Source organism: Chiloscyllium punctatum, chromosome 2 (assembly GCF_047496795.1).
Source record: "Chiloscyllium punctatum isolate Juve2018m chromosome 2, sChiPun1.3, whole genome shotgun sequence".
Taxonomy (NCBI): Eukaryota; Metazoa; Chordata; class Chondrichthyes; order Orectolobiformes; family Hemiscylliidae; genus Chiloscyllium; species Chiloscyllium punctatum.
Window position 1 is genome coordinate 152,745,742 of NC_092740.1, and position 25,955 is coordinate 152,771,696.

At 42.1% G+C, this 25,955-nt stretch overlaps 1 protein-coding gene across 2 annotated transcripts; it reads right to left on the reverse strand.

Moving 5' to 3' along the window:
- LOC140491918 (caspase activity and apoptosis inhibitor 1) lies at nucleotides 1-25,856 on the reverse strand. 2 transcript variants are annotated; one of them, XM_072590401.1, is made up of 6 exons: nucleotides 25,711-25,856; nucleotides 23,188-23,376; nucleotides 22,413-22,497; nucleotides 19,722-19,803; nucleotides 8,218-8,291; nucleotides 1-2,257 (listed from the first exon to the last, which is right to left on the reverse strand). In XM_072590401.1, the coding sequence occupies exons 1-6, from the start codon at nucleotides 25,825-25,827 to the stop codon at nucleotides 1,902-1,904; spliced, it is 903 nt and encodes a 300-aa protein (XP_072446502.1). In that variant the 5' UTR covers nucleotides 25,828-25,856; the 3' UTR covers nucleotides 1-1,901. The 2 variants fall into 2 exon arrangements, with proteins under 2 accessions (XP_072446502.1, XP_072446495.1); XM_072590394.1 differs by having other exon boundaries at nucleotides 22,413-22,500.
- Nucleotides 25,857-25,955: the final 99 nt, after the last annotated feature.

Genomic DNA, 25,955 nt, shown 5'->3' on the forward strand with positions numbered 1-25,955 from the left:
TTAAAAAGAAAAGAATCTGGTTTAATTATATTTGAATATAGACAGCTGAGAGGATGACAACAACCCAGAACTGATGTATTAGCAAACACTAGAAAATGCCATTCTGCTTTCAAGGGAATATTTGGAAATCTGACAGTGGGTGGAATAATTGCTCTGTTGCATTTAGACAAATGCTTGTGCGCACTATCACTATTGTGGCAAATTCTGTTCCGTTTTGCTTGAAGAAGTGAACTTGGGATATAAAGTTCAATACTATCAGTGATGTGGGATTTCCAAATATCAAAAGCAAAGGGGAGTCTTCCTAATGAAAAAACAACTTTTCAATCAGGAAATAATACATTTCCTAAAATAACAAGCAACTGTTTGCAAAAAAAAAAATAGGTTTACAATAATGCGACTCTTCAATTACATAAACCTAGAATATCAGAGCTCAATGGATGGTGGTAATGTCCCTAAATCTGGACCAGGAGGCCTGGCTTCACATCTCAGCTGCTCCAGAGTTTGCCAGAATTTTTGGAAGGTTGATTAGAAAAATATCTAAAGATGGTAAGCTTTCAAATTCACGCAGAGTTCTGAGAAATGTTGAAAATTGAGATTTCATCAAAAGAAACCACAGGATTTCTCCCTCAAAAAATCAAAATATATTCAACTTCTACATATAGTCAATGGGCAGTTTTCAGATCATTCAGGAAGTGATTGCCTCATATTCCACTATACTGAAAAAATATTTATCTTTATTTCCATTGAATTATCACAACCAAAGGACAACACACAATATTTGCCACATCCTGAAATCAACTTTTAAAAAAAAACACAAGTAAATAAAACGTGTGGTCTTAATTTCAATTTTTACTCAATTTTTTTTAATGCTAACTGGGCAAATATATTCCCTGGCTATTTCCATATTATGAACACAATATCCAAATATTCTGTATTTAGGAGAGCTCCTTGCTTGAAGAATGCACCTGGTTTCTTGCTTAAAACCCTATTGAAATGTTTCTGGTACACTTAATTAAGAACAACATTACAAACTTCAAACTGGAGCTGCCGTCCTGTTTTTTTAAAAAAATATGGCCACTTACAATAATCAGATATGCTCAAAGAATGACATTCAAAACCATTGTTATTTTATAATTACAATGACAAGGCATATTTTAATACACTTCTTAAACACTATGCTTTTAATTTTAAAATCATGAGATTTGCTTCCCTTTTGAGGTCTTCTCCAAAATGCTGACTCAAATTAAACAGTACGACGTTATCACAGTTGAGTATTTACTTCCCATTAGTTAAAAGTTGACAAACATCTCAACATCCACATCAGCATTAGGATGGAAATATTTGACTAAATGAGCAAAAGCTACTTACCATTTCACAACGAGGCAATCAGCCTTCAGGTACAATATACATGAACTTCACACAAATTCAATATATTACAGAAAATTATTACAGAATTACATTTTATTACAAAGTGATTGTAACATTAAAGTTGTGGCCCATAATGATTTGGAGATGCCGGTGTTGGACTGGGGCATACAAAGTTAAAAATCACACAACACCAGGTTATAGCCAAACAGGTTTAATTGGAAGCACTAGTTTTCAAAGCGCTGCTCCTTCATCAGGTGGCTTCCAATTAAACCTGTTGGACTATAACCTGGTATTGTGAGATTTTTAACTTTATGACCCATAATGTACTCCTGAAAAATTGATAACTAATGGAATTCAAATATGAGAAACAGAACAACATTAGAAAAAGATGATACATAAAGTAAATTTCCAATTTGAGGGATGGGAGAAATAGGGTGAGTGGGAGCAGTAGAGAATTCGACTGGACTTCAAGTGCAATGTCAGGCTACAGCACACTGTACCTTTCCTTCATGGGTGCACAAACCGTTTATTTCCTAAGGCTGGGTTTTGGTGTCACCTGCTCTCATTAGGGCTTTAATTGCCCTGGCCCGCATCTCCAGTTCAAGTAATTCCAGCTGCTGTGCTGAAGGCTGAAGACCATCTCCATCAGGATTGGGAGAACCAGCTGATTGACATCTTCCCGTGATGGAGTTCGACAAGCCTAAAATCTCATTTACACTCTTTTCAATGTCCTTTTGTATTTCATCTTCAACACCAGCACGGGTGGTGGTATTTTTCTGTGGTATCACATCTGTGCTGTCCTCTTGGTCATTGTTGTTTTGTTCTATATCACTATCATACGTTTCAGCATTAATGCTCAGGGCATCACTTTCATCTCCAGAACCTGCACCTGATTCAGAAATGCAGATTATTGACCAACTCTACTCATTATATCAATTACCAAAAATAAAAAACACACCTTCCCAAAGAGTTCTGTAAATAAATTATAACTAGAATGTAATAAGAAAACCCAACTATTCTATTACCATTTCAAAACTTCATCTATTACTGAACTAGTAATATTTCACACACAAGCTATTGATATGATCGATTTAAAATTAAATAGATAAAGCAAAGATTTTTACACTGGAGGATTTCATTGGACCAGAAGAGAAGCTGATGGAGTAAGGTGTGATCATTGAATTGTTTACTAACACAACTGTTGGTGAACTAAAAATCCCAGAAGACCACTGCACTACAACACTATTAAAATGTTAAGTTAAATGAATTGTATAAATATTTACATTTGAGTGAATGAATCATGGGTTTGAACAATTGTGCAGGGAGTTCATTAGATTTTGAAATTATAAAAATATTAAAGTGGTAAAAGTTGGTCTAGAGAATAGACAATGGAATACAATGATGCCACTACTCCTCCACCTTCCCCCCTCCCCCCCACCCCCACCCCACACACAATTAAAAGACTATTCCCCTCAATTACAAGCTCCCGAAAATCCAATCGATGATCTCTACGTTACTCGCGGTACAACTATTTTTGATATTCGTTCTTGGTATATGGATGTCACTGGCCAGACCTCCCATCTCGAATTGTCCTAGAAAAGGCAGTTGTGAGGCACTGCAGTCCTGCAGTTATAGCAAAGCCAACAGTTGTTACGAAGAGAGTTTCAGGATTTTGACCCACCACAAGTGAAGCAACACTGATATAGTTCCTAGTCAGGATGCAACTTATAAACCCATGACCTTCACCAGGAAGGAGGACAGGGTGGAGGATGCAGAATGCTACCACCTGTTATTTACTCTAGTAAAGCTTTAAGAAAACTTCAATCTTGCCATGTCAATTCTTTCAACTAGTAACTAGTAGTTGTAATCTCTTTATTAAAGTTCTCAGTCTTTGTGGAGATCACACCTCTGGTATCTCAAGGTTCTGACTGCAGAGTTCTCTTTTAGAGCATTAAAAAAAAATCGACTAATATATTATCTTATGGATTCCTGAATAGAGATAACAAATGTCTTTCTGGAGTTAAAACAATCCCTACATGCCTTTTGTACAACTCATCCGTGCTCACAATAACAAATGGAATGTGAGGTTTGAGAAAATTTGTAGGTCAGGTTGAGGTTCTGGATGTAGGTTTGCTCGCTGAGCTGGAAGGTTCATTTCCAGGCGTTTTGTCACCCCTACTAGGTAACATCTTCAGTGAGCCTCTGGGCGAAGCACTGCTGATGGTTCCTGCTTTCTATGGGTTGGTGATGTCATTTCCTGTTCTTTCTCTCAGGGGGTGATAGATGGGGGCTAACGCGATGTGTTTATTGATAGAGTTCCGGTAGGAATTCCATGCTTCTAGGAATTCTCGTGAGTGTCTCATTCCTAGAAGCATAGCATTCCAACTTGAACTCAATCAACAAACAGATCTAATTAGATCCCATCTACTACCCCTTGAGAAACAGAACAGAAAATGACATCATCAACCCAAAGAAACCCAAACATATAAACAGAAAGCAGGAATCATCAGCAGTGCTTTGCTTAGAGGCCTGAAGATGTTATCTAGTAGGGTGACGAAATGTCTGGAAATGAACCTTCCGTCTCAGCCAACAAACCTACATCAAGAAATGGATTGTGGAAGAAGAGTATGAAGTTCTCTTTGCTGAGGTACCAACAAAAAAAAAGTCTATATTTGTCATTGACATGGATCGCATTGGAACAACATTTCAATTATTTATGACAAAGTAATTTACTGATAACTTGTACACAATTAAGTTCCACAATTTTGTAAGTTATTCATCCATGGGACGTGGATGTCACTGAATACACCAGCATTTACTGCCCAGTGGGCAGCTAGGAGCCGATCATATTCCTGAGAGTCTGGAGTCACATATGGGCAGTTTCCTTCCCTCAAGGACATCAGGGAGCCAGATGGGTTTTTCCAACAATCCACAATGGACACATGGCCAACACTACTCTATTTCAGATTTTTGTTTGCCAAGCAGGAGATAAATCATGTCTCTAGTGACCTACTAAGCAACTGTTATTTAGGATGTATAAACAAGGTGAAACAAAGGTGTGTGAAGATCAAATTCATGAACGAGTGAAGCAAAAAGACATATTTAAACACAAAAGGGGTTTGATTAATACAAGGTTTGACAGACGACAGGCACAATACAGTGCACTGCTGAAATGCTGATGCTTATCAGTTCATCTCAGAAACTCTTAAAGTAACAACTGGGCTTTTCAGAACAAAGTTTATCTCATGTACCCACAAAATTATATTGGTTGATTGTGAGAACATTAACATATCAGTTCTTTTGGGCCACAGGAAAGATAAGTAGATGGTATATTATTTGGATAAAACATATTTGTTAGCTTATTAAACAGATATTTACATGTTTCAGGGAGCTTTAACTTTTGGTTAAACTTATGATAACTAAAGTTGTGCAAATTACTTGGTGAATAGAGAATCAAATGAAGGCACTAAATAGATTCTGATTTTAAGTTTTTTTTATTTTAAATCCAATGGATTAGAGCCATAGAGATGTACAGCATGGAAACAGACCCTTCGGTCCAACCCGTCCATGCCGACCAGATATCCCAACCCAATCTAGTGCCACCTGCCAATATCCAGCCCATATCCCTCCAAACCCTTCCTATTCATATACCCACCCAAATGCCTTTCAACTGTTCCAAGTGTACCAGCCTCCACCACATCCTCTGGCAGCTCATTTCATACATGTGCCACTTTTGCATGAAAAAGCTGCCCCTTAGGTCTCTTTTATATCTTTCCCCTCTCACCCTAAACCTATGCCCTCTAGTTCTGGACTCCCCCACCCCAGGGAAAAGACTTTGTCCATTTATCCTATCCATGCCCCTCATGATTTTATACACCTCTATAAGGTCACCCATCAGCCTCCAACGCTCCAGGGAAAACAGCCCCAGCCTGTTCAGCCTCTCCCTATAGCTCAAATCCTTCAACTCTGGCGAACACATTCAGAACACTCACAGAGTTAGATCAAGATTCGTGACCCAGTAATTAGTACTCCCAAAATAACACTGGCTATCTCTACTTGGATATTCAAGATTGCTAATCTTCTGGATGTCAACTGAAAGAAACGTTTCTGCCCGTACCCATGCAATGCAGAAAAGTAGGAGCAGGCCATTCAGCTTTTGGAACCTGTTCCTCTATTCAATGTGATCATGTGATGTGGCCTAACTCCAAGGGCGGCATGATGGCACAGTGGTTAGCACTGCTGCCTCACAATGCCAGGGTCCCAGGTTCGATTCCTGCCTTGGGAGACTGTCTGTGTGGAGTCTGCACATTTGCCATGTGTCTGCGTGGGTTTCCTCTGGGTGCTCCAGTTTCCTCCCACAGTCCAAAGATGTGCAGGTCAGGTGAATTGGCCATGTTAAGTTGCCCCTAGTGTTAGGTACATTAGTCAGAGGGAAATGGGTCTGGGTGGGTTACTCTTTGGAGGGTCGGTGTGGACTGGTTGGGCTGAAGGGCATGTTTCCACACTGTAGGGAATCTAATCTAATATACCTGCCTTTGGCCCATATCCCTTAATACCCTTGCTCACCAATATATTCAGTTTCTGGTATAAATGAATTCATGATATAACAAATGAAGAAAAGTAGACAAAACTAAATGCCCACTGCACAGAAAGTTTAGCAAGGTATTGCTAAAGCTAAAAATACCTTACATACAATTTGGAGCATTTTAGATTTTTAGAAATCAATAATATGCAGCACTGAGACTATCTGAAAACATTTTTAATACATGAAACTCATCTAAAATCAACAAACAATCTCCGTGTAATTAATACGAATGAATAGTGAAGAACCACTAAATTGAGAATGTCAAGTGCTTCAATTCTTTACAGTTGAGAATGTTCAACAAAATGTGTAACTTCCTGCAATATGTAAAACAGAAGAGGACTATTAACCATCGCACTTGTAAGATTTTGTAACCAGAAAGGTTTCAGCGCACAGGCTTCACTGCTGTTTGTGCAATGAACCAAAACGTATAACTTAACAGCTCCACACCATAATGTGGAGGTGCCTGTGCTGGATCGGGGTGAACAAAGTCAAAAGTCACGTGACACCAGGTTACAGTCCAACATGTTTATTTGAAATCTCTAGCTTTCAGAGCACTGTTCCTGCATCACGTGAAGCCTCAAAGGAGCAGTGCTCCAAAACCTTGAGAATTCAAACAAACCAACTGAACTATAACCTGGTGACATGTGACTTTGGACTTTAAACAGCTTGTGTAAGAATGTGAGGATCAATTAAATAACATACTTCTAAAAAGGTCAAGCACAAAACGTTTGAGGAATTAAAACCAACGTTTGTGACATGGCCCATTATCACTTGATCATGCTGTAAATTTCTAATAAATAACAGCACAATCCTCCAAGATGTTTGATGTAGTTACATCACAGGTGAAGACTATGCTGCTGAAAATAAAAAAGCCTAGATTTAAAGCTGAACTTCAGTGATGTGCGCTGGACACAAACATTAACCTCCAAAACTAATCACAATTGACATCCCCAAAAATCTAGCAAAGCAAGAAGATTCTCCCATTACCGACAAATAAATGCAATTTAGTCAAACTATAGGCAATCTCAATGTTTCTTCACTTGTACTGATTAAAGGAAACAAGTACATGAATGTCCAAAAGACTTTTAATTATGGAATTAAGAGTTTCATTGTTTCTGACCATCAACGGTGACAATCTATACACTTTTGAACTTGGAGAAAGTGAGGACTGCAGATGCTGGAGATCGGAGCTGAAAAATGTGTTGCTGGAAAAGCACAGCAGGTCAGGCAGCATCCAAGGAGCAGGAGAGTCAACGTTTCGGGCATATTCTCCTGCTCCTTGGATGCTGCCTGACCTGCTGCGCTTTTCCAGCAACACATTTTTCAGCTATGCACTTTTGAAGTACTGTACTTAGGGAAGGAAGCTGCTGCCCTTACCTGGTTTGGCCTACCTGTGTAACAAACGTTGGCCTTACCAGCAACATCTATATCCCATGAAATAATAAACTTCGGATACTGTTCGATACAACTCACCAAGACTCCTAAAATTAACTTCCAAATCTTCGCCCTCTCCCACCCAGAAGCGTTAGTACAGCAGACACATGGAAACACCACCATCTGTAAGTTCCTCTCCAAACGACACACATTCTCAACTTGGAAAGATACCACCAATCAATTCTGGAACACCTCCCCGAATATCATACTGGGATTATCGCCACCACGTTAACCTTAGCAGTTCAAGAAACCAATTCACCTTCATATTCTCCAGGGCAATTATGCATTAAAAATTTAGAAAAAAATAAGCTAAAAGGATCCGGCCCCTCAAAAACTCTTCCCTAACTCTTCATTTGCGATCTTTTAATAAATTACACAGTTTATAATGCAACAAAGATCAGAAATCAGAAAGGACGACTGGAATGCAATCCACTGCATATTATCCAAAGTATGCAACATTAAAGAAAAGACTGAAAATGGCACCCTCTAGTGCATGATCTTCATAGGATTTTTAATTTCTCACTTCCTTTTCTTTCTCAGTTTGACGAACAAAATAGCTATTTAAATAATAGTTGAATTAGTAACCCAATTTTGATAAGTGGAACAACTTTATCCCAAAGATTCATGATACTGTAAATAAATGATATCTAATTTGGTAGAAATAAAAGATAAAGTTAATCAAGAACCAAAGCTAATTTAGTTTCCTTGTTCAGATTTCTGACTACTACAATATTAATTCACCTCAAATTCTTTAGGTATGCATTCAAGTTAAGATAAAAAAAAAGTTTTTAAAAAATTAAACACAGCATTGCATTGCCAAGTTAACTCACCCGGTTTCAGTTCAGGAGCCTCTTGTTCATTGCATTCTTTAAAGGAAGATGTGGAATCGACATTGTTATCCTGTCTGGAGAAAAAAAAATCAAAACTTCACAGCGTGTTCTTTTTTCTCAATATATTTAACAATACAGGTGAATAAACAAACTTATAAATCGTTAACATTTACCAAGAGCAAACAAAAACTTCTGAAGACTACTTCTACCATCTTGTGGCCACTTTGAGGTAGTACATGCTACAAAATTTTAGGAAAATGTTACCATAACTACAAGAGGCATCTAACAGAAAAAAAGTATTTCAACATAAATAAAACCAATACAAATTAATAAATATTTAGTGCTTCTACAAAATATTGTCAGAGCACTGTCCAAAATCCCACAGTGCAATTAATAGTTATATCTAATACTTAAGGAGAATGGCAGACAGTCAAAAACATACAGTTCATGAATTAATCTCAATTTTCTATGAGTTTTTCATTTGTTTTTAGAGCCTACACTAAAAAAGACAAATAGGAAAAACAGACAACTGCACGATATTGTTTTAGTTCATGATTGTAATTTCGTCACTTGGTAATACAGAACTCAAGAATTGCTGAAATAGGTAGATATACTTCTGAAGCTTGTCATCTTGCACTGATTAGGACAGAACCACAATACCAAATCTCAAAATTGGCACAAACTTTCAAGAGAGAAAAAAAAAGAACAAAATTCCCTCAAACTTTTGTTCAGTTGTAAAAGACACAACAGGCTTAGTCTTTCATGTTTTTTACATAAGTTGAAAGCTACATACATGCAAATAGCAGACTTTAAATTTGCAAACAATACTCAAATTCACACTGAAGTAAGGAATTAGAACTGCAAAGTGTAGAACAGATATCAGGAAAAATGGCTGGACTTTTTCCAGTGCTGAAATTGGTAGCTTCCTCAGTGGAAATGAAATAGTCGGTATGTAGCTGAGGTGGTGACCAATGAAGCTTTTAAAAATTGTGCAAGTTTTTCAGTGCAAATCCTGACCTGTTCAATGTCTCAATGCATGCTCGTGGAATAGCACTTCATCCAATGATGAGGCACTCTGCAGCCTTCCGGAGTCAACACTGCAATCAACAATTTCAAACTATAAGTACTTGTTGAATTGTTCTGTCATTCGGTTTTTCTGTCTTCCAACTGATCACAGACCTTCCTTCTGTCCCTATTTACCTGTTGCTCAAAATCCATTACGTTTTTAATTTCTTTCTAATTCTGACTAAAGCTCAAACTGAAACCCTAGCTCAGATGTTCTACTGGCCAGACAGACGTTTCTGTCACAAGTCAGGTCCTGCAGCATCCCTGATGTAGCACAGTCCAAGCCAAACAGCTGGAATAAAATTGAAGATTTTGATGGGCAATTATTCCGTGCCTTGAACCTTCCAAAAGTTTTGATTAAAATCAGAACTCGGCCTTTAAACTCTTCGATTTCCCCAACACACTCTCCCTACTAAAACAGATGTTCTTTTGTTTCTTCACCATTGCTTTCCCCTACTCGAGGCCCATTCTCCTCCCCACCTGCAGGACTATAAGCCCCTTCCTTGATTCCGTTACCCAACAGGTAACCTCTCCACCTTCTGGAACCCACAAGTTGCCTCCCCCCTTGCCCTGACCACCCCCCAGGATCTGAGAGGTGGCCCCACCCTGCCCCTGCCAGGGGTCAAAAGCACCCTCTGGTCCCACTGCTTTCCTGGACCCTCTGCCTTACTCGTGGCCTGACAAACGCCTCCCCACTTTCCTCTTCCCCAGACTTTGCTGCTATATCTCCCACCTCAGGAATCCAACACTCCTCTTCTCTTGCTCTCACACTACTTTTTCTTCCTCCAGTCCCACCATCTCTTTCAGGACCCGCATGCTCTTGCCACCCTGCTCTTTCCTGGTATCCCCCCACCCCTCAATGCCATCTATACATATCATCACCCCTCTTCCGCCACATTGGGGCACCCCTGCCACAAACACACAGAGAGAAACATCCTTCCCCTGACACCTTAATGAGACCCCCCCCCCCAAACATTCCACTCCCCCCCCCCAAACATTCCACTTCCCCCCCCCCCAAACATTCCACTTCCCCCCCCCCAAACATTCCACTCCCCCCCCCCCCCCCAAACATTCCACTCCCCCCCCCCCCAAACATTCCACTCCCCCCCCCCCCCCCCACCCCCCAAAGCCAATATCCAGCTCTGCACTGTGGATACAGCCTCCACATCCCTCCATTTGCATCTCCTTCTGGATCCCAACAACCTTCTCTCTGCATTGGTTCACATTGTTCTTGCACACACTTAAGTATTCATAACACAGGATCACTTAGCTGGCATTACCACCTTGCGCATCACAACGTATCCATCACAACGTGCCTCTCTGGTACATACACTTTGATAGGATCTTTCAAACTCACTGCCTGCATTGCTGAACATTCAAATCACAATACATTGCAATTATTGCCATACAAGAAAGGGGCACAGTCTACAAGCACCCAGTTGTATTTAAGATACACTCTGCATGATAATCCTTACAATGCCCACGGGGAATTAATTACTAATTCATTTCACCACGGAACTCACAGGCAATGGAAAGAGTAGACAACAATAATTCCCAATCTAAAAGTGAGCCCCAGGAGACCCCAGCTTGCTTCTTAGTCAGAGGTGTAGAGCAGAGATACAGACCACTTGATCCAACCAAGTTTCCCAAACTAAACTAGTCACAATTGCTTGCCTTTGCCCCATAGCCTGCTAGGATCGAGCCTAGCAGGGTAGCGTTAGTGGGCCCTCAGTGTCTGCAGTGGCAGTGAGAGCAGGCAGTCCGAAGTCTCCTGGCAACAGCCCAGCATGGCTAGCACTTGAGAAGGATAGCAATGTTGAACTTCTACCTTTATTTCTTTGTTTTTCTACATTGTACCTAAGATTTTGTAACTGGGTCTGAAAGATGGCAGCAGGAATGGTGACACTGTACATTTTTCACTGTAATCCTTTATCCCAATACTTGAGTACACGTGACAGTAAAATCCAATTCCTATTTACGTACCTGTCCACGTCTTTTAGATGTTGTACTGTACCTGCATCTACCACTTCCTCTGGCAGTTCATTCCACACATGACCCACCCTATGACCTCTATCTTGTCCAGCACTCCCTGACAGTTCAGGGCATGCTGCCTGGGTAGCAATCACCTGAAGCCCCACTAGTATCCTTACATATGGATGAGGAAGGACACCATTTCAACTGGGACAACACATCCATCCTAGGTCAAGCCAAACAGGCATGCACGAGAATTCCTAGAAGCATGGCATTCCAGATGGGAATCTATCAACAAACACATCGACTTGGATCCTATTTACTGCTCCCTGAGAAAAAGGTCAGGAAATGGCATCACCAACAGAAGGAAACGCAAACACAAATAGAAATGGCACAGGCTACACCACCAGTGCTTCATCCAGAGGCTCACTGATTATGTTACCTCACTGAGGAAAAGTCTGAAAACGAACCTTCCTGCTCAGAGAGCAAATCTACATCCATTGTTTACTGTATCACATCTCCATAACACTGGATTCCTTTGGCTGTAAATTCTGTAAGTATGATCGTAACCTCCACAACCACCTGATGAAGGAGTGGCACTCCAAAAGCTACTGCTTCCAAATAAACCTGTTGGACTATAGCCTGGCGTTGTGCGATTTTTAACCATGATTAAAAACTAAGTACAAAGTGTTTTATCTTTCCAAAACAGTTGAGAATGTCAAGTTTTTAAAAAAGTAAACACGACATGCTAGCTTGCCCAGGTGCTTTGAAGTGAAATAATTCATGATTCCCAACACCGCAAAGCATCTGATTTTGGTTCTGCAAAGTAATCTCTTCTTGCAAAGCAAAAAGAAAAAAGCTGACAACTAAAAATCATTCGAATCACTAAATTGAAACACCTCGCTAACAAATCAAATGCATCAAAGACAAGAATTTACAGAAAGACTCACTTATTCTTCACAAAGAATAGAAACATCAATGTATATGGGTGCATATGAAATGAAAGGAGGCCATCCTGTAATTACATTGTTTATATTAAAAATCTGAACATATGAATTTATAATGGCAAAATATTATTTTAAATAACACTGATGCATGATCATTAAAAAGATAGCGAAGTGAGTAATTTGAACAAGCACAATAATGTGTTTCACATGGAGATTTCTAAATTGAACAAATGCAATTTTACAGAAGGTTTAAGACCTAACATTTATCTTTGTTTCCCATTGCACTTTCAAAAAAAATCCACAATATTTGTGAACGATCAACTAAGATTCCAACATTTGCAGAACATTACAGAAGTAAAGGCCATTCTTTGACACATATCCTAGTGTTCTCATTGTAGCATCGAACCAAAATGTCCACTCAGCACTCCTGGCTGGAGCTGCGTGCAAATGCCTTATCTTTTGCAGGGACGTGCTGGACTCCATCATCGAGGATAGGGACATTTTTTGCAGCTTTCTCTTCAAGCAAGTTGTTTAACTGTCTACTATTGCACACAACTGAATGTGGCAGGATATATAGATCTTACATCTGAACCTTTGGCTGTGACAGTGCTTAGTTGTATCTTGTGCTGAGTATGCTGTTCAGCACATGCGTGCACACACACACACAAAACTGGTAGCTTCACCAGTTTGACAGATCACTTTTAGATATGCATATAGCAGCAGTAAGCATTCGCTCTTGCAGTCTTCATTCAATTAGACTTGGTGCTGTGATTTGGCCTGGGGAATGATAAGTTCAGGCTTTTGTTTGACAAGTCTGTGGGACTGCGTTCCCAATTTTGGTGTAGGCCCCTAAAATAGTAGTAAGAAGAATGTGGTAGGGTTGACAGGGCTGGAAGTAGTTTGTCATTTCCAGTTGATTATTTAATGCTAAATGGTCCATCTGGCCTCACTCTCTTCATCAGACTTTGAAGCAGTTGCACAGTATACAGTATTATACTCAGCTAATTCAAACAGTATGAAAGTGTTCGGTTGGATATCAAAAAATAAGCTGAAGGTACCAGATATTGCAAAGGCACCGATCTTTACACCGCTGAAGCTAGATGCCAGCTCACGGACACCTCCTCCTACGGCTCCCTTGACCATGACGCCACCTCCCACCACCACCATCATCTCCCAGACCATCCATAACCTCATCACCTCAGGGGATCGCCCATCCACCGCCCTCCAACCTCATAGTCCCACAACCCCGCACCACCCGTTTCTACCACCTGCCCAAAATCCACAGCCTGCTTCTGCCCCACCGAACTCATCTCTGCATACATCGACACTGTCCTGTACCCCTTAGTCCAAGAACTCTCCACCTACGTTCAGGACACCACCCACGCCCTCCACGATTTTCACTTCCCCGGCCCCCAACGCCTTATCTTCACGATGGATATCCAGTCCCTACACACTTTCATCCCCCATCACGAAGGGCTCCAAGCCCTCCGCTTCTTCCTCTCCCGCCGACCCAACCAGTACCCTTCCACTGACACCCTCCTCCGACTGACTGAACTGGTCCTCACTCTTAACAACTTCTCCTTCCAATCCTCCCACTTCCTCCAAACCAAAGGAGTAGCCATGGGCATGCGCATAGGCCCCAGCTATGCCTGCTTCTTTGTCGGATATGTGGAACAGTCTATCTTCCACAGCTACACTGGCACCACCCCCACCTTTTCCTCCGCTATATCGATTATTGTACTGGCGCTACCAAGTGCTCCCACGAGGAGGTTGAACAGTTCATCCACTTTACCAACACCTTCCATCCTGACCTCAAATTTACCTGGACCGTCTCAGACTCCTCCCTCCCCTTCCTAGACCTCTCCATTTCTATCTCGGGTGACCGACTCAACACGGACATTTACTACAAACCGACCGACTCCCACAGCTACCTAGACTACACCTCCTCCCACCCTGCCCCCTGTAAAAACGCCATCCCATATTCCCAATTCCTTCGCCTCCGCCACATCTGCTCCTAGGAGGACCAAATCCACTTCCGAACAACCCAAATGGCCTCCTTCTTCAAAGACCGCAATTTCCCCTCCGACGTGGTCGACGATGCTCGACGATGCTCTCCACCGCATCTCCTCCACTTCCCGCACCTCCACCCTTAAACCCCGCCCCTCCAATCGCCACCAGGACAGAACCCCACTGGTCCTCACCTACAACCCCACCAATCTCCGGATACATCGTATCATCCTCCATAATTTCCGCCACCTCCAGACAGACCCCACCACCAGGGATATATTTCCCTCTCCACCCCTATCAGCATTCAGGAGAGACCACTCCCTCCGCGACTACCTCATCAGGTCCACACACCCCCACCAACCCAACCTCCACTCCCGCCACCTTCGCCTGCAACCGCAAGAAGTGCAAAACTTGCACCCACACCTCCCCCCTCACTTCCCTCCAAGGCCCCAATGGATCCTTCCATATCCGTCGCAAATTCACCTGCATCTCCACACACATCATTTACTGTATCTGTTGCACCTGATGTAGTCTCCTCTACATTGGGGAGACAGGTCGCCTACTTGCGGAACGTTTCAGGAAACACCTCTGGGACACCCGCACCAACCAACCCAACCGCCCCGTCGTTGAACACTTTAACTCCCCCTTCCACTCTGCAAAGTCCTTGGCCTCATCCATCGCCAGACCCTGACCACACGATGCCTGGAGGAAGAGCGCCTCATCTTCCTCCTAGGACCCTCCAACCACATGGGATGAATGTAGGATTTCTTCAGCTTCCTCATTTCCCCTCCCCCCGCCTTACCTCAGTCCAAACCCTCGAATTCAGCACCACCCTCTTGACCTGCAATCTTTTTCCTGACCTCTCCGCCCCCGCCCCCACCCCCTCTCCGGCCTATCACTCTCACACTAACCTCCTTCCACCTATCGTATTCCCAGCGCCCCTCCCCAAAATTCCCTCCCCCCTACCCTTTATCTCAGCCCGCTTGGCACACCAGCCTCATTCCTGAAGAAGGGCTTATGCCCGAAACATCGATTCTCCTACTCCTTGGATGCTGCCTGGCCTGCTGTGTTTTTCCAGCACGACATTTTTCAACAATTGCAAAGGCCCCGGCAGCATTTTGTCAGTAGCACTGATGACTTACGCTCCAGAATTAGTCAAGCTTTTCCAATACAGTTACATCACTAGCATCCACCTGGCAGTGTGAAAAATTATTCTCTCATGCCCAAACCACAATTTATGCTAATGATAAGAAATAATAGACAACAATGTATTGAAGCATGTTGACAATAGCAAGCTAGCTGGAGAGGCAAAGCTTTGAAGAGGACAAAGAGATACAGACAAGAAAAGGAAACACAGGATAAGAGGTGGCAGACAATGTGGGCAAGTGTGCAGTTATTCACGCTCATAATAAGAAAACTTTAAGCTTGGCAGAAATAAGGATGCAGTCTAGATTGCATAATCTCAGGACAGGCAACGACCTAGTGGTGTCATCATTGGACTATTAATCCAGGGATCAAGGCAACATTCTGGGGACCTGGGTTCAAACACCATTTTGGGAGATGGTGGAATGTGAATTCAGTAAAAAAAAAACTCTTGAAATAAAAATCTGATGATGACAACGAAACCACTGTCAAATGCCATCCCGTATTCCCAATTCCTCCGCCGTACCTTCTTCCAGGAGGACCAGTTCCACCATTTTTATTCCTGATGAAGGGCTTTTGCCCGAAACGTCGATTTCAAAGCTACTTGGATGCTGCCTGAACTGCTGTGCTCTTCCAGCACCACTAATTCAGAATCTGGTTTGCAGCATCTGCAGTCATTGTTTTTACCTCACAGAACACACCAGATAGCCTCCTTCTTTAGAGACCACAATCTCCCTTCCCACGTGGTTAAAGATGCCCTCCAATGCATCTCGTCCACATCCCGCACCTCCGCCCTCCAACCGTACCAAGGACAGAGCCCCTCTGGTGCTCACCTTCCACCCTACCAACCTTCGCATAAACTGCATCATCCACCGACATTTCCGCCACTTCCAAACGGACCCCACCACCAGAGGGATATTTCCCTCCCCACCCGTTTCCGCAAAGACCATTACCTCCGTGACTACCTGGTCAGGTCCACGCCCCCCCCAACAACTCACCTTCCCTTCCTGGCACTTTCCCCTGCCACCGTAGGAATCGCAAAACCTGTGCCCACATCTCCTCCCTCATCTCCATCCAATGCCCCAAAGGAACCTTCCACATCCATCAAAGTTTCACCTGCACATCCACCAATATCATTTATTGTATCCGTTGCTCCCGATGCGGTCTCCTCTACATTGGGGAGACTGGACGCCTCCTTGCAGAGTGCTTTAGGGAACATCTCCGTGACACCCGCACCAATCAACCCCACTGCCCTGTGGCCCAACATTTCAACTCCCTCTCCCACTCTGCCGCGGACATGCAGGTCCTGGGCCTCCTTCACCACCGCTCCCTCACCACCAGATGCCTGGAGGAAGAACGCCTCATCTTTCGCCTTGGAACACTTCAACCCCAGGGCATTAATGTGGACTTCACCAGTTTCCTCATTTCCCCTCCCACCACCTCACCCCAGTTCCAACCTTCCAGCTCAAGACCATCCCCATGACCTGTCCTACCTGCCTATCTTCCTTTCCAACTATCCACTCCACCCTCCTCTCTGACTTATCACCTTCACCACCACCCCCGTTCACCTATTGCACTCTATGCTATTTTCTCCCACCCCCCTCTCTTTTATCTCTCCACCCTGCAGGCTTCCTGCCTCTATTCCTGATGAAGGGCTTTTGCCCGAAATGTTGATTTTCCTGCTCCTTGGCAAAAGCCCTTCATCAGGAATAGAGGCAGGAAGCCTGCTGGGTGGAGAGATAAAAGAGGGGGTGTGGGAGAAAATAGCATAGAGTACATAGCATGCGATTTTGAGCTGTGACATCAGTTAGCTGCATGTTCATGTTCATGCCAAAATATGCTAAAATTTCTCAGCACTACCCAATAGACTGCATAAGGTAAATAACAACCATAACTTGCACCGAAGTCTTCTGTTGGCTTGAGAAAGTCTATAGCCTTAAAACTTGTCTTTAAACATTTAGACTAAAATGTAATGCTGAATTATAGAACACATTTACTGCACTAGAAAATAGACAGGCAGGAAGGCTCAGAAAAAGGGGGGAATCTCAAGGAATGCAGAAGATAGGGACATCTGGGCTCACCAAGTGATAACAGGATGCTGCAAGGCAATTAAGGACATTTGCCTTAGCATCAGTGAATCTGTGTGAAAGGACACCAAGTGATAACATTCACAGCCGTTCCCTTTGAAATTAATGACAGTGTTTGAATCGGACCCTGAAATGAAACTTGGTACTATCAAAAGCTTTGTAATTAACGGATGGATCTTGTCCACTATAATGGATTCTTATTACCCTTTGCAGGCAGGGCAGATATAGAGAGAAAGAAAAAATCTTTGCTGACTGGAGAATTCAAAAGGACACTTGAGAGAGAGACCATTTTAGTGCTGAGGCTGTTGAATCCAGTAGAAAATTAACTTTTAGTGCTTATCTGCTTTGGATCAAATGTAATTGCATTTTGAGACGTTTTGATGATTTTGAGTAGCCATTACTAGTTATGAAGTGCAAAGTCTGTAAAAGGAAATATTGATAAAGCTTTAACTTACTTGCTGTTTTTACAGGCCTTACAGACTGCCCCACTGTCAATTCTAATTAATCAGATTTTATGTCTTATTTGAATTTGAATCACAAACTTGAAAAGAAGGCATGTTTAATTTGAGACTAATTGATCATTTTAAATACAGCCTTGCAATAACATTTCAGCCTCAGGTACAGAATGATTCTGTGCTTAAGATAAAAAAAAGGAATCTGCTCGCAGCTTAAAAGTATTCTAAACCTAACATTGAAGAGATTCTGACACAATCTGTTGGGAAGCCATTTTATGGTTAAAAGTTTGCCTTCCTTGCTAAGGAGCCATTTCGTAAAATAATGGTATCAGACATGCGAGCTGTGCAAGGTTACTTTATGACATCTCCACACTTAATTTAGACTGGTATTTCTTTATAGGAACTTATCTCGCCACAAACAGCTAACTCAGCTGGATTTCTCTTTCCCGCCTGATTGATAGCTGAAGGCCTGGAGGAGTGATCAGTCAAGCAGACACAGACCTGTCAATTAACTTTTCTTCCTTACGAATTATTGTCTTTCACTGTTATCTGTCTAATTAAGAACATGCAATGTTTTTGTAAACTTTTGTATAAAGGAAGCCACTTTGTATCAGTACATCGGAATAGCCTGCTAGGGCACTTGAAGAGCTGGTACCCTACACTCCTAGGTTATTAGAACCTAGTTAGTTTAGCTTATAGGTATCAGTATCATGTTGTAACAGTGATGCTATTAGTGAATAAAGGGGATGACTAAAATTAAACTAAACTGTAAGAGGTTTTTATTCCAGACTTCTAAAGAGTACAGTCTCCGGGACAAACCAACAGAGAGGCTTTACAGGTCTGAGTCCACAAGGGATTCCCTGGGCTGTCTCAAATCTGTACTTTAACAGGCTTGTGAAGTCACATTTTAGCACCGAGCCTATATTCAAGGGTTATAAAAGATAATATACATAGGAACAGCAGTAGACCATTCAGCCCTTGAACCTGCTCCACTATACACATGGCTGATTTGTAGCCTAACTCCACATACCTGCCTTTGGCACATACCCCTTAATACTTTTACTTTCCAAACATTTAACTTAAATTTAAAATTAACAACTGATCCAAAATCCATGGCCATTTGTGGAAGAGAGTTCCAAACATCAGCTGGCCCCTGTGTGTAGAAGGGCTTCCTAACATCTCTCCTGAATGGTCTGGCCCCAATTCTCAGACTCTAGAATCCCCAATCAGTGAAATTAGTTCATCTACGCTGTCTTTTCCTGTAAGTATCATAGAATGCCTACATTGTGGAAGCTGGCCATTCAGCCCAATGAATCCACACCAACCCTCCGAAGAGCTTTGAACTCAGGTCCCTGGCACTACGAGGCAGCAGTGCTAACCATTGAGGCACTGTGCCAGCCGGAACCTTTTGATAGATCATCCTGAACCTTCTAAATTCTCAAAAGAACAGGTCTAAAATTTGTGTAATCTCTCTTCACAATTTATCCCCTGAAATCATAGAACATAGGACATTACAGCACAGGACAGGCCCTTCGGCCCTCAATGTTGCACCAACCTTAAGTCCAGGCATCATCCTGGTAAACTTATATTGTACTCCCTCCAAGGCTAACGTACCCTTTGTAAGGTGTGGTACCCAGATCTCATCTCACTGAAACATACAAGATTTTGAAGGGACTACACAGGGAACATTGTAATTTCATTCATTTACATTTTTTAAAATTACATCTTTAACTGTTTAACAGAAAAATAAATCAAGGGATTACATTTGTTCACTGCAGCAACTTCAAGAATCAAACTTAGAATATTGAAAACTTCAGAACTCTACTTACTGACTTTCCGTTTCCAATTTCTTCTTGTACCTATCATTCTCTCCCACTTCCTCTTCAGTATCAGATGAACCAAGGTCTTCACCTGGAATAAAAACATTGTTTCAAATATTGCAATATAAGTTTCCGAACCTGGAACGATGTTGGAATATTTAAAATTTGAATTTAGAAATATAAAATTTCTGCTGTCAGACTTAGTAATCCTTATCCAAATACAAAGCATATAGAGATCAGAGATTTAACATTAGTATGACATGAATCATTTATTAATTATTTCAATGTTAGAACATAGAATGGTACAGTATAGTAATAAGCCCTTTGGCCCACTATGATGTCATTCTAAACTCCTCCCATCGCCTGGACGAGGCCCATATCCCTTCCATTCCTTGCTTGCTCACGTGGCTGTCTAAATGCCTCTTCAACTTTGCTCACACATCTGCTTCTCTGACTTCCCTTGGCAGAGAGTTCCAGGCACCTACTAGCCTCTGTGTAAAAAAATACTTTCCTCATACATCTCCTTTAAACTTTTCTCTTCTCACCTTAAACCTCTGGCTCCTAGTATTTGACATTACCACCCTGGAAAATGACTGACTCTCCAACCTATCCATGCCTTCCAATTTTACATCTATTCCCCTCTATCACGTCGCCACTCAACTTCCAACACTCCAGAGAAAACAATTCAAGTTAGTCCAACCTCTCCTTTTTGCTATACACTTCAATCCAGATAATATCGGGGAAGTCTGTTTTGCATCCTCTCCAAAGCTTCCACATCTTCCAATAATGTGGCAACCAGAACTGCACGGCTACTCCCAATGTGGCCTGACTAAAGTCTTACATTGCTGGAACAAGTTTATTATTAGGTTTTTGTCATGTCAACATCTTTAATTCTTTGTCAAGTCATTTCAATCATCAGGATGGTTCCCATAAAGGCTTGATCGTCAATTCTTTTTTAAAAAGTCAATATGACATATTAGCACTTCAAATATTTAGTAGAAATAACCCCCAAAACAAAAGTCTTTCCTCATATTAGTTTAACTTTAAGGTTTCAGACTGGTGAATTTATCCATGGCATTCGTATTCTTTCTACACTGGGGCCAAGGTAGAAAGATTGAAAACCACTTTGATGTAAAGAAAAATACCCTGTATGTTGGCAGTGTATTACATTTTAGGCAAAAGTGAGGACTGCAGATGCTGGAAATCAGAGTCTAGATTAGAGTGGTGCTGGAAAAGCACAGCAGGTCAGGCAGCATCCGAGCAGCAGGAAAATCGACGTTTCAGGCAAAAGCCCTTCATCAGATGAAAAATGCAATAACTCCCTTTATGGTGAAAAGTGACTTGCAGTCAGATACATAGGGCACAGTTTAATCTCTCAATTTATTCTAATATTGAAATGTTATACTTAATGTGAATGTTTCAGTCTATAAACTGTTAAAGCAGCCTGATTGCTTCTTATGCCTAACTTCACCTGGAAAAGAGAATACAATCTGTTCCAGCTGTGACACAGTATGGACATATATCCCAACACTGATATAGCAGCACTCGCTAAACCAGTTATGACCCTCCGAGGGTGGCAGCCTTGATCTTCGAAACTTTCACTGAACATGGAGTCTTGAAGATTTCAAGAAATGGGGTTGTGACTATTTCCTTTGACAGCCTGTTCCAACGGGGGATTGTACTTCTCTGGAAGAAAGAATGTTAACGCAATGTCTCCAAACAAGTGACCTTTGTAGTTTCTGTGGATGGTACCTTATGTTTTGACTTTGTCAGACAGCATCAGATGCTGGTGTCTGTCAATTCCCATTGATCTATTCCAAACTTTATATAGCACAGTTAGTCTATTTGTTTCTCCCCTGTTCTTTGCCATCATGATTTCCATTGCCAATCTTTGAACGTGAAACCAGCGCAATCCCTCATACTGATTCCAGTAATCTTATTTCTAAGTCTAACCAAAGATCCTATGCACAGCTACCATCTTAGGAAATACACCTCACCTACTGGGCGGCATGGTGGCTCAGTGATTAGCACTGTTACCTCACAGCACCAGGGTCTCAGGTTCGATTCCAGCCTCAGGCGACTGTCTGTGTGGAGTTTGCACATTCTCCCCGTGTGGGTGTGGGTTTTCTCCGGGTGCTCTGGTTTCCTCCCACAGTCCAAAAATGTGCAGGTCATGTTAATTTGCCCATAGTGTTAGGTGCATTAGTCAGAGGGAAATGGGTCCGAGTGGATTACTCTTTGGAGGGTTGGTGTGGACTTGTTGGGCCGAACAGCCTGCTTCCACACTGTAGGGAATCTAATCTAATCTACTACTTCACAACATTTAGTGATTTTGTTTTCTGTACGCTTTTCCTTCTTAGAATGTTTCATCCCATACAAACATCCATATTATTCATATGCCATGAGTTTAGGCCTCACCTGCTCAACATTTCCTAAAAGACAAACTCCTCTGGTGAACCTATTATAAATTGCTTCCAATGCGAGTAAGGAATCAAAACTGTATGTACTGTTCTGATATGGTCTCATCAGTTCCTATACAGTTGAAGCAAGACTTCTTACATTTAAATTCCATTCCGCCTTTTCATAAGGGCTAATGTACAAAGTTGTACAACATTACAAATTGTTGATCCACACTGCAAATTGTTTTCTGGCCAACATTATGTCCTCTTCCACTGAAGAAGCAGAAAGACTACTTCTTACCTTCAATAATTTGGAGAAGTTTCTTATCAGACAAAAGCGTCAGTTGCTCCAAGCAGAGAGCTTTAATTTCTTCCACAGAGCAGTTCTGCTGGAAACAAGCAGAAGTATTGCAAAAAATAATCCCCTCTCATAAGCCAGGCAAACAGGTCATAAGATGCAGTTATTAAACATTACAAATAAGGCGATTTAATAAGTTAGCCCATTATTAATTGAGCTCATTTAATTGCTCATAAGAGAAATCACCAATGTGAGGCAAAAATCCACTGAACATGAAAAGAGTGATTTAGCCAAATGGGAGCAGTTAGCCAGTGGTCTAGATTTAAGGCCACTTTATGGACACGTCCAGTTAGCTTCTGAGGTTCTGCGTTCTGTTTTCTTTTCCAAGTTTTGAACAACTTCAGACATCAACTAACACTATGCAAAATTGATTCCAGATGAGTACAGTATCCTATGTTCCTGTCTTCCCAGTCTATTCCCATATGTATTTTTCCAGATCTATCTGAACATTATTGCAGCTAGATTATCAAGTCATATTACGAAGATAAGCTGTTAAAATTTAATCTATAACTTAAAGTAGGAATTAAAATAAGATTAACTGGATCATAATACCTATCGCATACATTTTTAAACAACCAAAGCAGCTGCTTGGCCATAAAAAGCCCATTTTTCATTTACACCCTTACGAAAAACATCAAGTTTTACTCAAACAGGTTTTTTAATTGTGTTAAAGGCCATACAATAATATATTAAGTGATCCTTTATTGTTACACAGTACCTTTAAAATATCTGGGAGCATTTTCTGAAGCTTGCTCTCCCCTATGACTCTGAAGCACTGCTCTAACATTTCTTTCCTGTCAGAGATATAGCAACTGATTGGCTTCAAGGCAATGCTGAGGTCAAGGCCTCCTTCTTCCAAGTCACTGGTCTCATTGGTCACCTCCTTTTCTGAAGCAATTCTTCCTGACTTTAAGGACATAAAACTGTTACAGAATTTCAACCAGAAAAACATTATGCATACAGAAAACCGAACTAGAAATCTAAAATAAATGACTCCACACATTATGGATAGGGACATGCAAATCGGAAGATTGCACAAAACTGACAGATGAATATTAAAGCTTTAATTTACTCATTGCTTTAATTCAAATTTAACCTTCATGAAGCTAGAGAAGTGATTGCTGGGCCTCTTGCTGAGATACTTGTATCATCGATAGTCAGAGGTGAGGTGTCAGAAGACTGGAGGTTGGCAAACTCGGTGCCACTGTTTAAGAAGGGCAGTAAAGACAAGCCAGGGAACTATAGACCGGTGAGCCTGACCTCAGTGTTGGGCAAGTTGTTGAAGGGAATCCTGAGGGACAGGATGTACATGTATTTGAAAAGGCAAGGACTGATTAGGGATAGTTAATGTGGCTTTGTGCATGGGAAATCATGTCTCACAAACTTGATTGAGTTTTTTGAAAATGTAACTAAGACAACTGATGAGGGCAGAGCAGTAGATGTGATCTATATGGACTTCAGTAAGGCATTCGACAAGCACCCTAATGGGAGACTGATTAGCAAGGTTAGATCTCATGGAATAAAGGGAGAAGTAGTCATTTAGATACAGAACTGACTCAAAGGTAGAAGACAGAGGGTGGTGGTGGAGGGTTGTTTTTCAGACTGGAGGCCTGATACCAGTGGAGTGGCACAAGGATCGGGTGCTAGGTCCTCTACTTTTTGTCATTTACAAAATGTGAGCATAAGAGGTACAGTTAGTAAGCTTGCAGATGACACCAAAATTTGAGGTGTAGTGGACAGCGAAGAGGGTTACGTCAGATTACAACAGGATCTGGACCAGATGGGCCAATGGGCTGAGAAGTGGCAGATGGAGTTTAATTCGGATAAATGCGAGGTGCTGCATTTTGGGAAAGCAAATCTTAGCAGGACTTATACACTTAATGGTAAGGTCCTAGGGAGTGTTGCTGAACAAAGAGACCTTGGAGTGCAGGTTCATAGCTCCTTGAAAGTGGAGTCGCAGGTAGATAAGATAGTGAAGGTGGTGTTTGGTATGCTTTCCTTTATTGGTCAGAGTATTGAGTACAGGAGTTGGGAGGTCATGTTGCGGCTGTACAGGACTTTAGTTAGGCCACTGTTGGAATACTGCGCGCAATTCTGGTCTCCTTCCTATCGGAAAGATGTTGTGAAACTTTGAAAGGGTTAAAAAAAGATTAACAAGAATGTTGCCAGGGTTGGACGATTTGAGCTATAGAGAGAGACTGAACAGGCTGGGGCTGTTTTCCCTAGAGCATTGGAGGCTGACCTTATAGAGGTTTACAAAATTATGTGGGACATGGATAGGATAAATAGACAAAGTCTTTTCCCTGGGGTTGGGGAGTCCAGAACTAGAGGACATGTGTTTAGGGTGAGAGGGGAATGATATAAAAGAGACCTAAGGGGCAACGTTTTCACGCAGAGGGTGGTACGTGTATGGAATGAGCTGCCAGAGGATGTGGTGGAGGCTGGTACAATTGCAACATTTGAGAGACATTTGGATGGGTATATGAATAGGAAGGGTTTGGAGGGATATGGGCTGGGTGCTGGCAGGTGGGACTAGATTGGGTTGGGATATCTGGTCGGCATGGACGGGTTGGACCGAAGGGTCTGTTTCCATGCTGTACATCTCTATGACTCTATGACTAAATGATAAAACAAAATGACTTTCTGAAGTATAAAAGCATCTAAACCTCCCATTTATTCTGCATGGGCTCCTTGATTTATGAATGCTTACATTCTGAGACAGGGTGCAATTTTAACGCTGTGACAAACCTTTCCTGTACTTATGAATGACTCCTTTACATTGTGCTGCACTGTGATCCAACTTGCATACAAATCAACCTGTGAATGAACTCTAGACCGTGCAGCAACCGGTACCTGTTTGCAACTGAGGGACGGCTTGTACAGTATACTGGGTAGAAAGTTTACCTGTAACCCTGACAGGCAGTCCCTGGTATGTGAACAGATTGCATTTTAGAATTTATTGGCAAGTCACTTTGTACACAAGTCAGGACACAGGTTGGGAAAATATAAAACAGCCATTCCTAAGTGCTGTAATTTGGTAAAGCAAACAAGGGCAGGACTTATACAATAAAAAGTAGGGCTTTGGATAGTGTTGTAGAACAGAGAGACCTAAGGGTTCAGGTTCATAATTCTGTGAAGTTTGCATCATTTATAGAGGGGGGGGGGGCCTAGACTGGGAGAGCGGGTGGGGGATGGTCTCCCCGCCGATCCCCATCCCCCCCCTTTCCCCGGGGGAGCCCACCTCTACGGTCCCTGTCCCGGTTCCGGTCTCGGTGCTGCTCCATCTCCTCTCGCTGTGACTCTCCTCCCCGCGGCTCCGTTTACGTTTCTTCTCCTTCGCCGACTTCTTCCCCGCCATGGCGGACAATCGCGTCACTTCCGGATACGCTGCCCCCGCCCCCTTACCTTCCCTTCCCTTCCCTCGGAGCCCCGCCCCTTCCCTTCCTTCGGAGCCCCGCCCTTCCCGCTGAACCCCGCCCCCTTCCC

Excerpts from the sequence above, each read along its gene's own strand:
- LOC140491918 (XM_072590394.1), bottom strand. The coding sequence starts at position 25,827 with ATGGCGGGGAAGAAGTCGGCGAAGGAGAAGAAACGTAAACGGAGCCGC. Across the intron at positions 23,377-25,710 it reads CCGGGACAGGGACCGTAGAG|TCAGGAAGAATTGCTTCAGA; the intron begins GTGGGCTCCCCC and ends ATGTCCTTAAAG. Across the intron at positions 22,501-23,187 it reads TGCTCCCAGATATTTTAAAG|CAGAACTGCTCTGTGGAAGA; the intron begins GTACTGTGTAAC and ends GCTTGTTTCCAG.